The 13400-nt window shown below is 43.1% G+C and overlaps 1 protein-coding gene across 1 annotated transcript in view; it reads left to right on the forward strand.

Moving 5' to 3' along the window:
- The window catches only part of TRPM6 (transient receptor potential cation channel subfamily M member 6), a 144178-nt gene that overhangs the window by 116238 nt on the left and 14540 nt on the right, over nucleotides 1-13400 (forward strand). Inside the window, exons 30-36 of the mRNA XM_032307749.1 lie at nucleotides 137-195; nucleotides 1735-1760; nucleotides 4601-4651; nucleotides 6140-6205; nucleotides 8497-8783; nucleotides 9076-9158; nucleotides 9983-10188. Coding sequence (XP_032163640.1) covers nucleotides 137-195; nucleotides 1735-1760; nucleotides 4601-4651; nucleotides 6140-6205; nucleotides 8497-8783; nucleotides 9076-9158; nucleotides 9983-10188 — 778 coding nt within the window. The remainder of the gene's footprint in view (nucleotides 1-136; nucleotides 196-1734; nucleotides 1761-4600; nucleotides 4652-6139; nucleotides 6206-8496; nucleotides 8784-9075; nucleotides 9159-9982; nucleotides 10189-13400) is intronic.

Below are 13400 nucleotides of genomic sequence, written 5' to 3' on the forward strand. Positions count from 1 at the left end.
GAGGAGGTGGGTTGGAGAGCTGGGGGAGGGCGGAGAACTATCCCCTTCAAGGTGTGTGTTTTTGCAAATGTTATTACTGGAAGCCTGGGGTGGGTGAGTGTTGGGCGAACAGGTAATGACCTTTCCTTCTGCTCAGGATCCGAGCAGAAACTCTTCGTGGAGCTCCAGGAGCACCGCCCTCAATAGGAACTCCCCGTGAGTATTTTGCAGTGTCTGTTTTTAAGCATCATTGGCTTCTATTTTTTTTAAGCCTGATTTGTAACAGAGGTTTAATTGGGTCGGAAAAAGAGGGAAAAGAAAGTGTTTCCAATGACGATATTTTCCTTTTGTTGTAAGACAAAACTTGTTATTCTCCAAGTTTTCCCGTTTCTGGCAATAAGATCCCACCTCAGTGCCTTCTAAGAAAATAATAAAACAGCTACTCCCCACAGCAGATTAAGCATTTGTCTTTTCAATGTCAAAAAAGCACACGCAGAATCATGAGTTTCCCATCTTTTCTGACAGATAAGATTGTGACATTTGCATTCAGGAACAGGAACAAGCCTGTCTGGCCGAAAGAAAAAGACTGAAGACCAGATAGTTCTAAAATTTTTTTTTCCAAATTTTTAATTTTGGTTTCTCATGAGCATCCCAAGTATCTGTCAAAGCAGTCACCGTTCAAGGATGGAGACAAAACAGAGGGAAGACAGGGATCAGAAGAGAGGGGAGCTAGAGAACCCCCATGGTGTAGGCTAGAGCATTTCCCTGGAATTTTATTTATTCAGAGAAACAAAGTTGGAAAACCAGCCAAGCAGAATGATTGTTTGGTTCGTAGTATTTTCTGGACCTTTCTAGTTAACATCATCAAAGGATCCTTCTGGCTCTGGGGCCCGAACTCAAAGCCGTCTTCTGTATGAAGGGCCAGTTGATACCAGGCAAGTGGAATGTGACTTCCAGTCTGCAGCCAGCTCCATTCGAGGTGGCCTTTCAAAGTTTTTTGTTTTTTTCTGGAACTCCCATCCAGGTCTCTGTGTGCAAGCCTGCCTCTAGACTTCGGGTGCACATGACTTTCCCCTCCCAGAGGTTCGGTAGTGTGTGCTCATGCCGAGTGGTGGGTTATTGCAGCATGAAATTAAACAATAATTGTAATTGTACTCTCTTCCCTAAGGACCTTCAATACCAGAGATACTCTTTGAACGCGTTTATTCAGACTTGCCCATGGCCACTTGTGCACTTGAGCAGGGCAAGTGACAATTTACAGAGAGCTAATCTCAGCCCATGAACATTTAGGGGCCACGTGGGCTAATGAAACTGATTTGTAGGCTTGTCCAGAGACATTCGCAGACTCATTTGTAGGCATCTGCTTTGCATAGTTCAGGAACCCTTTTGTTTAATTGATCCGGAACAACACAAACACGGTTAAATCTTATATGTGTCGTGTGATCATATAGCTAATTAAAAACAAAACCAACAACTGCTTTTCGACTAGCTTAGGGCATGCACAGTAAGTGAATTATATGCATATGTGGTGCTCACTTTTTTATGAAAATAATTGTAAGGTTGCAAACCATTTCTCTGTTGATAGAGGTAGAGGTCAAATGACACTTCTCTTTCAAAGAAAGTCTACATACATACACACATACATACACATGGACATACAGACTCTGTATTGTTACTGTTGTACTTATTTTTCCTTTCTTATTTGTCACTGAAACATTTAAAGCAATATCTAAACAACTTCAATTTTTCATACAGGTTGAGAAGTTCAAATGGAGTTGACAGTAAGTTGACATGTTATTTTTTTAAAATCTCATTAATGGCAAGGTTCCCTCTCCTACTGAGATTTCTGCAGTCCTTGAAATTCTGTATGTGATTTTTGTCTACCGTAGGAAGTAGAAAGTTCAGTAGAAAAGTAGGAAGTTGATGGTCTTTCTCCACATAAATCAGAATTGATGTCTGGTTTACAGTTCTGGTTTTTTTTTAATTGCCCATTTCAGACAGTGATTTTCCAGTTTTCTCTGTGAGTGAGGGTGTTCTCACTGAGCTCACTTCGACTGTTCAGCAAGTCTGTTTGTCTGTTACATACCGCTCACGAAGAGCCCTTCACCTTGTATGTGGATACCTTTTCCTGTATGGCTTCCGTAGGACTCTGTGCCCCAAGTGGCTGAGTAAGGCTTGGTCATAGGAGACAACTCCCTGGCAAAGCCACTGTCAAGGCTGTTCTCAAACTTGACCACACTCTACAAGCTCCTTTTCAGGTTCTTGACCTCTTGATGCCGATTGGGCCCCTTCTCTTCCCCAGCCCTGTGCGTCCCGCTCTCTCTGGTTCCCAGTCATCAGCTTTGCCTCCGTCCTACCCCGGCCCCATCCTTAGGAGCTGTGTTGCTCTGGCCCATGGCTTCTGCCTTAGAGCCTCTAATATTTATTTTCCCATGTAAAAAGTTTTGCCCTTGATTTTATGCTAGCTTTCGGGTGGGTCTCTCTCCCTTTGTACTTCCCTGTGTTCCCACTGGAATTACATTTCTGAACAATAATTCATCACTTATGTCCAGGTTTCCAGTGGCTTCCCATTACCTACAGGATAGGCTGCAAATCCCTTAATCTTTCTCAGGCGTCAGTGAGGGCCCTCATCCAAATATACAGGCTCGTGTTCATTCTTTCACTCAACATTTCTACCCTGAGGGATATGACAACCTACCTGTCTACCCCTTCCCTTGGGTGTCTACAGGCATCTCAAACCAGATGCGCCACCTCCTGCCTCACCCGTCTTAGGAAATGGCGACTCCATCCTTCCAGTTGCTGAGGCCAAGGTCTTGCCGTCATACTTGATGCCCATTTTCCCACATCTCCACGTCCAAACCATCAGTATATCCTCCAAAATATATCAAGAACCTGATCACTTGACTACCTTCACGTTACCACTCTTCATCTCCTCCGTGGATTACAGGATGACCTCCAAACTACTGCTCTCTGAGGGGCGATTTCCAGAGCGCAGTCAGAATAACACTTTGAAACTGAAAGTCAGATCAAGTCACTCTTCTGCTCACGTGGCATCTCATCTCACTCTGTAAAAGTCCAGATGTGGTCTACAAAGCCCTGTTGATCTACTGCTCCTCCTCCAGCTCTCTAACCTCATGTCCTCTCAGCACAGCCCACTCTGGCCACACTCTCCGTGGTCCTGCCTCAGGGCATTTGCACCTGCTGTCACTCTGCCTGGAATTTTGCATCATTTTTCCATATGACTTATCTATCTCTCCCTTTGGGCCTATGCTCATATTTCACCTTTTCACAGAGGCTTTGACTTGCCATCCTTAAAATAATAACCTCCCTTTCTCCCACTTTCTAGCCCTCCAACTTGATATATATGTAATACTATATGTACTATATATTTACTTTATTTTCTCTTTCCTCTCACTAAAAGGTGGCCAGAGATTGTGTCTGTTTTTACACTGGTCTTTCTCTTAAGCACCTAGTAGGTGTTGAGTAAATACGTGTTGGATGAATGTGAACAAATCCTCACAGCTCCTTAAACGAGCCGGGATTGAAACTCAGCATTATCAGATTCAGATGCCCACACTCTTTAAGAATATCACGTTGCTTGTCTATGAAGGTTTCATAAGCCTCTGTGTACATCTCTGGTCTGTTACTTAGCCAGCTGTGTTGTAACTATAGTTTACAGGTGCTTAGCTCCCAGTATTTCACATTTTCTTTTTTTCTAGGGTGGGAGCCACAACTTACTCAGATCTGTCCTGGCTAGCAGGACCTAAAGCGGGAGCTGAATATGTTTTTATTTTTTATTATTGAATGGATTCAAAAGAAAGGGCCTTTTCTGCTGATCTTACTTTTTTACGAAGCACCCCCAGAGGAAGGGATTTTTGTTCCTTTCCTTATCTGGCAACAAGAAGCCAGTGAGATCTGTGAAATTGGGTTCATTATACTGCTTCCTCTACTAGGTATAAAGCAGATACCACCATGAGACTAAAGCTCTCCACTTTAATTTTAATTTTATGAAATGGCAAAACTGTTGCAAGGGATTTCTCTGGAGACTTGTACTTTAGGACTTGAGCAGATAGAGGAGAACGAGTTAAGCCTGCAGGAGGTGAGCCCATCAAACAAGTCCCTTGGTGTCCTAGTCTCCGCCCACTCCTTTGTTTCTGGTACATGCCTCTTAATTTGTTTTCATCACTTTGTTGTCATTTTAGGTCAGTGAAGTAGACTGCTAATAACTTGGTATTAATAATGTCTTCATATGGGTACTGCATCTTGGTGAAAGCGCAGAGAATTGTGCTTTGGGGATGTCAAGAAGTGTGATGGGCAGCCTAGTGCCTTCTGCAACCCAGAGGTGTAATTGGTTCAGAGAAAATGCATCTTTGAGGCTAATATTACCTGTCTTTCTTCAATTCCCTATATAAATATGTTTGGAGATATTACATTGATGATTGGAAGCTGTCAGGATACCATGCCCAATAATGTGGTTAAAGAATATTAGGCCATCTCTCTCAAATACGGAGAAGCCGTTCCGATGAACCTGTTCAATAATAACTTTGAAAGCAATATATTCATAAGCATGTATTTATCTCCAGCCAAGTAATTAAAATGCCAATCTTCTCTACCATTTCAGAAATCTCAGCCTCCTTAAAAAGCCCTCCAGAGCCTCGCCATCATTATTCAGGTAGGAAGCATGTGCGCCTTGACGCGTCAGCTGAGCCAAAAGTCTGCGATTCTGCAGTTGTAAACAGAAATATTGATGAATCGCCAAGTATTGACATGATTCCCGACTTGAAAGGCTGTGCGTTCACTCTCGTGAGAAGAGCATTCAGACTTCTTACCTTGCCATTTACTTGGGAAAACAAGTTGTTAGGATTTAAGAGATTGTGGGATTAAAAAAAAAAAAAAAAAAAAAAAAGTATGGGCAAGTGCCAAATGGTGAAGAAAGGTGACCTCGGCGTCTAAACATTCCTTACAAGCCCAAAGCCAGACATCTCCATATTTTAGATTGGGGCCGGAAACGAGTTCTTTAAAGGAGTTAAATCTTTAAATTTAAAGATTGGGGCCGGCCCCAATCTAAAGAGGCTGTCAGCAAACACAGCCTCTGAATGAAGGCCAGCCCCAGCGAGTAGGTCCCACAAAGACACCTGACAAGGGTGTTATTTAACAAGATGTCAAGGGCCTTGACTCTCGTAAGCAACATCGCTTCACGGCGCTTCGGCTGGCTTCCTTTCAGAGTGGGAATAATTGTACTTGCCCTTCCTGAGGAATAGTCTGCCAAAGGGCTAGCTGGGAGCGAAGAGGGAAACACTTTGAAATGCAGAGCCATAGAACAACCAACTGGACTTGTGCCACTGGTTGGTCTTTTGCTTGCCGTTGCTCTCAGCACTGGAGGAGATGAGACACGGGCAAGGTCTTCGATACAGTCTAAAGCTCAGCCCCAGCATACAAGGTCGGTGGTGTGACACATACCATTAGTATCATGTCAAGGTCACGTGCTCAGGGCCCAGTAAGAGCCTCCCTTATCCTGAATTCTCCCCCGTGCAGGATTCCGGACTACATTCCGTGCCCTTCGAACTACGTCTTTCAGCTCAGCTCGTAATCCAATATTTTGACTCTGGCTGTCAACTTTAGAAAGTCTGCTGAAGAATACTGTGGCTCATATTGACTCTGATCTGTTAGGGTACAGCTCTCAACAGGAAAATGCAGATCACTTGCTTCTAATTAAAACTGGCCTTCAGTTCTCTCTGGAAAAGAAGGTGAACTGTGCAAAGTCAACAGTAGATGTCCCCACAGTCCACTGTGCGCTCGATGTGCTCTGGAAAAGGAAAACCAGAGAAAGGAAGATCACAGAACCCTCTTTAAAAGAAAGTTCCACATATGTATGGATGAGTCTGTGATTTGGTATTCAGGAGAGGGGAGGTAATAGCCCCACTCAGACCATGTTATATAATCTCATATCATTTCGAAGACTGGGGGACGGCCTTCCTGTGTTAAGGCACAGTTTATTTTAAAAGCTGGATTATGGAAAATATTTTTGAGGAAGGCAAAAATAAGGGGTCTTTGCAATGAAATATTGTAGCCTTATACGAATAGGCTGGTGTGGGGAGGCTTTCTGTAAGTTCAGTCCACTGGTGCATACTTAAAATAGCAAATCTGTTTTTGTTTGCAGCCATTGAAAGGAACAATTTAATGAGGCTTTCTCAGACTATACCATTTACACCAATCCAACTATTTGGTGAGTGTGCCATTTCTACCTTCTTGAGGCTGTGCCAGGGCAGAGGCATAGCGGCCGAGGAAATCACAGGAGAAACCCTTTTGCATCGTCTTCATTGAAAATTCTGTTTTGCCGGTGGTTGCCATTTAGTGCAATTAATTTTCTAAAATGGGAATTCTTGTTAACTGTCCAGCCAGCATCCGAGGTCAGAATTGGATACTGTGCGGACGGGACCTTTAATGGGCAGCATTTGGGAAAAAAAAAAAAAAGCAATAATGTTGCACCGGGCATTCACTGATTTAAGGCTGGAAGTAAGTAGGAAAGAAAAGAACCAACCAACCGTGTGTAATGAACACAGAACAAAGCGATAAATGTCAATACAGTAAAAACTAACAGGCATCTAAAGAGAAATGCTTTGTATATTGTTTTCAGTTTGTTTTGTTTCGTGTAAACTAATTGCACTTAGCTCAGATAGTAAATGTCATTTTTAAAGGCTGGAGTGGTAAAGAAAAACAAGCTCGCCTTAAGCCAAGGCTACCAGAGTCTCTCTGTCCAGCCAACTGACAATGTAACAAGGGTCCCCACTCTGTCCTAGATCTTAATTCTCTTCACATGGGGACAGATCAGGTGGCTCCTGATCGCGGACGCAAATGCCTTTCCCTTCCCTGTGGCTCCACGGCTGGTTTTGCAACTCAGAAGCCATGCTGTAAATCCTCCAAATATTTAGAACTCTAAAGAGACCTTCAGTGGTGTTTATCTGGGCACCAAGAATAAATATTTGAAAATGTGTTACTAAGGATTACCTAGATGTGTTCTGTTCAACTCAGTGCAAGAGTGAGCAAATAGATTCTTTTCTTGGTGAACCAGTATAGTGTTACCCAAAAAAGAAAAAGATAGAAAAAAAGTAAAAAGAAAGAAAAGCATTTGAAACCAGAGGTGTAAGGAGAAAATCAAACCCAGGCTGGACGGAAGTTGCGTATAGAACGTTACTTCTGCTATGAAGCATTAAACACTGTAGTAGGTGGTGTTTAGGCTTGCATTGTTCCCTGTTCAACAGCCTAAAAGTGGAAACTGTCCAGCAGCTCGAGAGTATTTTATGTGTAAAATCTTTTAAGTGGGATTGAGTTTGTATCTGAAGTTCTAGTTCACGTTAGCCACATTGACATATTTAATCTTTACAACAACCCAGTGAGCTGAGTGTTATTTTCACTTTCATTTCACTGATCAGGAAAGTCAGGCCTGAAGTAAGTTATCCAAGGGCACCAAGGGAGGAGGGCGAGGAGGTAGGGAGAGGCGGCAAGGTATGACCCTGGTGCTAACTCCAATTGTGTTAAAACACAAATCCTCCGTGGGCGTGTTAATGTCACCCGCAAGGAGGCAGGAATAGCTTTTTCTGTATAAAGTGCGTATATTTGTGTGTACTTGCTTGTAGATATATACAATGTATTTTCGGTATTAAAATGTCATAGAAGGAGGAATTAGGAGGGGCACCTGGGTGGCTCAGTGGGTTAAGCGTCTGCCTTCAGCTCAGGTCATGATCTCAGGGTCCTGGGATGGAGCCCCACATTGGGCTCTCTGCTCCGTGGGGAGCCTGCTTCCCCCCCTCCTCCCCACTCATGTTCTCTCTTGCTATCTCTGTCTCTCTCAAATAAATAAATAAATGGAATCTTTAAAAAAAAAAAAAAAGGGAGGGGGAATCGAGGGAAAAAAAAAAAAAGCCTAATAAGGCTTCTAAAAGGTTTGATAGTGAAAACATGGGGTTAAACTATCTCTTTGGAAGTATTTGTCTTTAAAAAGGAATCATAGCCCTACTTGTTTGTTTTTGTCTAGTTGTAGTTTACAATAAGAACAGCCTAATTCTTATGTATTATGTATTAGTGGAAATTATGTATTAGTGGGAATGTATTATGTATTAGTGGAAAATGTATTAGTGGAAATTAGTGGAAATGTATTATGAAATTAGTGGAATTAGTGGAAATTATGTATTAGTGGAAATTAGTGGACTAGGCTTTCTTTCTTTTTCTTAAATTTTTCATTTTTTTAAATGCCTTTAAAAAAATCTTTTAGATAAATATTTATATTTATATAAATGTATCATTTGAGGCTTGTCCTCTCCTGCCCTCTCCCCCTACTGGAAAATAACGTGGCCAAAGTCCACGCCTTTATCCTGTACTCCTTTGTGCCTAGGTGAACTCCCGCTCTCTTCCGAACATTTGGGAAACTGAACTGATTCTGAGTTGTTATTTAGGACACTGTAACATATCAAAGACGTGAGATGTCCTTGAACTTCTCACCTGTACTGCTTTTTGCAGCAGGAGAAGAAGTGACTGTCTACAGGCTGGAGGAGAGTTCCCCTCTGGCCCTGGACAGGAGCATGTCTTCTTGGTCCCAGCGCGGGAGAGCGGCCATGATCCAGGTGCTGTCCCGAGAGGAAATGGATGGCGGGCTCCGGAAAGCCATGAGAGTCATCAGCACCTGGTCTGAGGATGACGTTCTCAAACCAGGGCATGTTTTCATTGTGAAGTCCTTTCTTCCCGAGGTTGTGAAGTCATGGCACAAAATCTTCCGCGAGAGTACGGTGCTTCACCTTTGCCTCAGGGTAAGTTCGAGACCCCGGTGCCCACCCGGAGGGATGGGTCAGAGAAAGCCGTTCTGGCTGCATCCTGATTAGAGGCCATTTCCTTCAACCCAGAGGACAGCCTGTTCTGTTCTGGATGTGGCGGTGTTCCCGCATCTCTGTTGTGTAGAGCTTTTGTTTTTGGAGTGGAGTGTGGTGGAAGCTGAAATAGGCTAAAAGTCACACCGGGGAGGACTCTGGTGCTCCTGTGATCATTGATTGGCGCGCATATGATAACGGATCAATGTCTTTATCAATGTTCCCTACTTTGTAGGAAATTCAGCAACAAAGAGCTGCTCAAAAACTGATCTATACCTTCAACCAAGTGAAACCACAAACCATTCCCTACACACCACGGTGAGTACAGGGAGGATGGGCACCCTGGCCCTTCATTTTGAGTACAAATTTCTCTCCATTTTTTCTCAGGCATGTTAGTCATGAGAAATGCCAAAGCCATGAGGAAATTCCCCATTTGATCTTATTTTGGGGTTTCTCCTTCTATAGTTCTGGGGACTGATAACAAGAGAGTTAGATGTCCCAGGAAATCTTGGCTTAAACACTGAACTCATGTGCATGGGAAAGAGAAGCTCAGGCAGAAGCCATGACGGGCAGAGCCTAGATGTAGCTACTAATGTCCAGGAATATTCTAGAAGAAAAACATTTCTATTGGAAGCCCAGTCAGTTTTCTTCTCCTGTTTTCTTAGAGAAATTAGGAACTTTCTGAGAATGAACTCCTGTTACTTTTGCTTGAATGTCTCAAGACTCTTACATTCATTAGTAAGATAGATCATAATAGATCAAGGTAGATCCTAAAAGATCAAGATAGATCATGATAGATCAAGATAGATCATAATTTGGTGCTGGGGATTATGGTAAAGTTTTATCGCTTCAAGTAAGAAGTAACTTCAAGTTCCGAGGAACTTTATAGAGCACAGCAAGAAAAGTTGAGTCCGGTACTCTTATAAAAGAGTTGGAAGGTTTCTTCAAAGATAAGGGAGGTGGATAAGTGTGGGGAAGACTGCCAGTCCTTGCATTCTTCCCTGCCGTAGAAAGGTGGGGCACGTGCATTGAGGCTTCATCGGGCCAGACTTTAGCTATTCTCCCGGGCTGCTGACTGGTAATGTAAGTCTCACCTTTGCTGCCCTGTGGGGACTCAGTGGCCTCCTTTTCCTCCCTCATAGGTTCCTGGAAGTTTTCTTAATCTACTGCCATTCAGCCAACCAATGGTTGACCATTGAGAAGTACATGACAGGAGAGTTCCGAAAGTACAACAATAACAATGGTGATGAAATTTCCCCCAGCAACACCTTGGAGGAGCTGATGTTGGCTTTTTCTCACTGGACCTATGAGTATACCCGGGGAGAGCTGCTGGTTTTAGATTTGCAAGGTAACTGATCGTGCAAGCGTGATTGATACAAGAAGTATGAGGCACGGGTTCGGGAAACATTGACCAGGGATGGTTTGTCCATGTCCTTGTCACCTACACGTGACCCTGCCTCTTTCTTTGCCCAAAGACATAGTTAAGGTCTTTCAGTAGAGATATTCCCCAATAGTGTGTGCTTTTTAATTTTTTTTCTTAATTTGAAAACTGAAAGATGGTATCTGTTTTCTGAATTTATTATTCTCGAAACTGTCCAATATGCGAGGAACCACACGGGTGTTGCAAGATATCTTGCAAGAACAGGGATGGGTAGTGTGTGGAGTTGCTCTACCTAGTTTTGAAGGGAGGCGAGGTCACTTATTTCAGAGACATTGTGCAGTGGTGGTCGCGAGCACCTCTTATGTTGTTTCCCACTTAGCTCAAGAGGAAAACACAGGCATAATTAGCTGCCTAAAATTTAAATATGTCTTCAACTTTGACCTAAATGGGGAGTGATTTTTTTTTTTAAATTTGCTTGAGAGAGAGAAAGTGTGTGGCAGGAAGGGGCAGAGGGAGAGGGAGAGAGAAGCTCCAAGCGAACTCTGCCCTGAGCACAGACTCCGTGTGGGGTTTGATCTCAAGACTCAGTTCAGGACCTGAGCCAAAAACCAAGAGTCAGTTACACAACCAACCGCACCACCCAGGTGCCCCTAAGAGGGGAATGATTTTTGTACCAAATTTTTTAGTTTTATGGCTTTACCTTGAACTTCTGTTCATAATAACTGTAGGCATGCATTTATATACCTAGGAAAGTGTAAATTCTGGGCATATTTCATGACTTTGAGCTCAGGGCTTTGGGAGTTTATAATTTAGCTTGCTCTCTTTGCTGTGTACCTTGATATGACAGTTCATGAATGTACAGACTCAGCCCGAGAGAGGTGACACAGTACACTCATATTTAATGGAAACCTTTGATCAGTGCATCTCCCCACTATCAACACCTCACATGTCACTTATAATCCGGCAGCACAAAACAGAGTATCTCTAGCAGGCTTTCCTTGCAGACACAGAGTGAAATATGGATTTAGGTCTAAGTTTAGTCCTTGGGCTCACTGACTGGGGCTTTGGTTTTAAATAAGGGATTTAGTCCAGAAACGTTCACTGGAGCTATCTCATTTAATCCCAGAAGCAGCACCTCAAGGTAGATACGATGGGGACTGTAGGCCCAGAAAGTTTAAATAACTTGCCCAAGGCTGCACAGCTACTAAAGAGGGAGCCAGGATGCAAACTGACCATTCCGTATTCTTTCCTTCTCACTGTACTGTCTTTTTTTCTCTATGAGTTTCCTAGGACATAGCCGTGTTATGGTTCTATAAACAGATGGGGCATATTGCTTGTTCTCTCTGACTTTCCCACCTCTCCAGTCCTGGGATTCTGTTCCGAAAGCCAGGCTTGGAGGCTGGGCACAGCTGACATACATAATCCTGAGGCGTTGTGAACAATGTCCAGTAAATTCTGATTGAAATTTATGCCATATGTTCCAGGATGTGTACAGACTTTTTAAACTACACATAAGTCTCTCTGTCTTTTCAGATCTGCACTGTTCTCAGAGTGGAGTTATATTTCTAACCCTCAAACACAATATTTAGAGAAGCCATATAAACAAAGTTAAAACAGTCAACATGATTCAGCTTTCCAACCAGCAAGTGTGTGATCCATGTAACTCAGCATACGCGTGCCCACGGCGCTGCTTTTGTAGCTCATGTTGGGGAGAGGCTGATTGTTTTCATCTGTATTCGAGCGCCTGTGCTTTGAGTTTTGGGTGGAGTTGTTTAAAAAGCAAAACCAGAAACAAACAAACAAACAGAAAAAACAACCGAAGAAAAACTTTAAGGAATTAATGATGGCTCTTTAGTGTGTTTTCTATTCCACTTGAATAGGTTTTTGTTTAATGATGTTTATGTTTGGGGATTTTTATGTCTCTAAGTAATCCAAAGTGACATTAAACAGAACAAATGCTGCGTTGATAGTCTTGGGGGGGTGAGGAGGGAAATGGAGTTAACTTTATTCTTTTCCTGGGCAATTATGTGAATTGCAGAAATAGGCCACTCCAAAAACTATGTCAAAACACTGACCTTCAAAGAGGAGGACTGTGGGCCTCATAGAACGAGCATGAAGCAATGAGATACTTACTGGAGAGTTTTGGCCAATTGGTGAAGCCTGAATTTATGGAAGAAGATGAATCCTATAATAGTAACTATGAGCAGTTACACGACTAGAGCTAGTAGCTAACGCTTACCAAGCACTTATTTTCTATCAGGCGCTTGGGTAAAGACTTAATGCATTATGATATTTAATCCAAACCAAGTTGGAAGGGAAAAATGAGGAGAATATATGTATTTTTTTTTAATTTTTATTTTTTTAAATTTATTTGACAGAGATCACAAGTAGGCAGAGAGGCAGGCAGAGAGAGAGAGAGAGGGAAGCAGGCTCCCCACCAAGCAGAGAGCCTGATGTGGGGCTCGATCTCAGGACCCTGAGATCATGACCTGAGCTGAAGGCAGACGCTTAACCCACTGAGCCACCCAGGTGCCCTGAGAATATATGTATTCTTAAAATGCCATCGTGGTTTTGGGTTCGGTCTTGGATTTAACTGATGAGTCTTTCTGTCGTCGGAGAGATGATGATCTCCGTTGTTCGGGGACTGAGAGGCCTGGGAGCAGCAGTCTGGAGGAAGAGGCCTGGAGTTGCAGTGCTGGGGTCTGACTCCTGGCTCCAGCGTGAAGTAGCTGTGTGATGGGGGGCAGTCACTTTGAGCCCTCCTACCCTCATTTGTAATCGGGGAAATGCTATTATGCACTTAACTCATTGTTAATCCCTCCTATTAAGGAGCTAGAATGAGGCAAGTTCTTGGCCCATAGTAAGACCTCTGTAATGCTAGTTATTGTCATTAGTATTCTCCAAGTGGCTCTTTAAAACAGAAGTGATTCTTTATCAGCTTGCTGTGGCTCCCAGTTGGCTTAGGGGGAAAAGAAGAATGAGAAACACTCTGGCAGTTTATCCTGGCAGTTTTTCTTTTTCTTCTGCTTTCTACTCTCTTCCCAGGGAGTGCCAATCATTAACCCAGGAACTGCCTGCCACACCGGGCCTGGGAGCTGAACTCGAAGGAAAGGCTTGACCAGTTTCTGCTCACTTGTAATTATGCTGTAGTTTTCCACTTGCTTTCCATTTAGAAATCC

The sequence above is a fragment of the Mustela erminea genome, chromosome 12 (assembly GCF_009829155.1).
Source record: "Mustela erminea isolate mMusErm1 chromosome 12, mMusErm1.Pri, whole genome shotgun sequence".
NCBI classification, from domain to species: domain Eukaryota; kingdom Metazoa; phylum Chordata; class Mammalia; order Carnivora; family Mustelidae; genus Mustela; species Mustela erminea.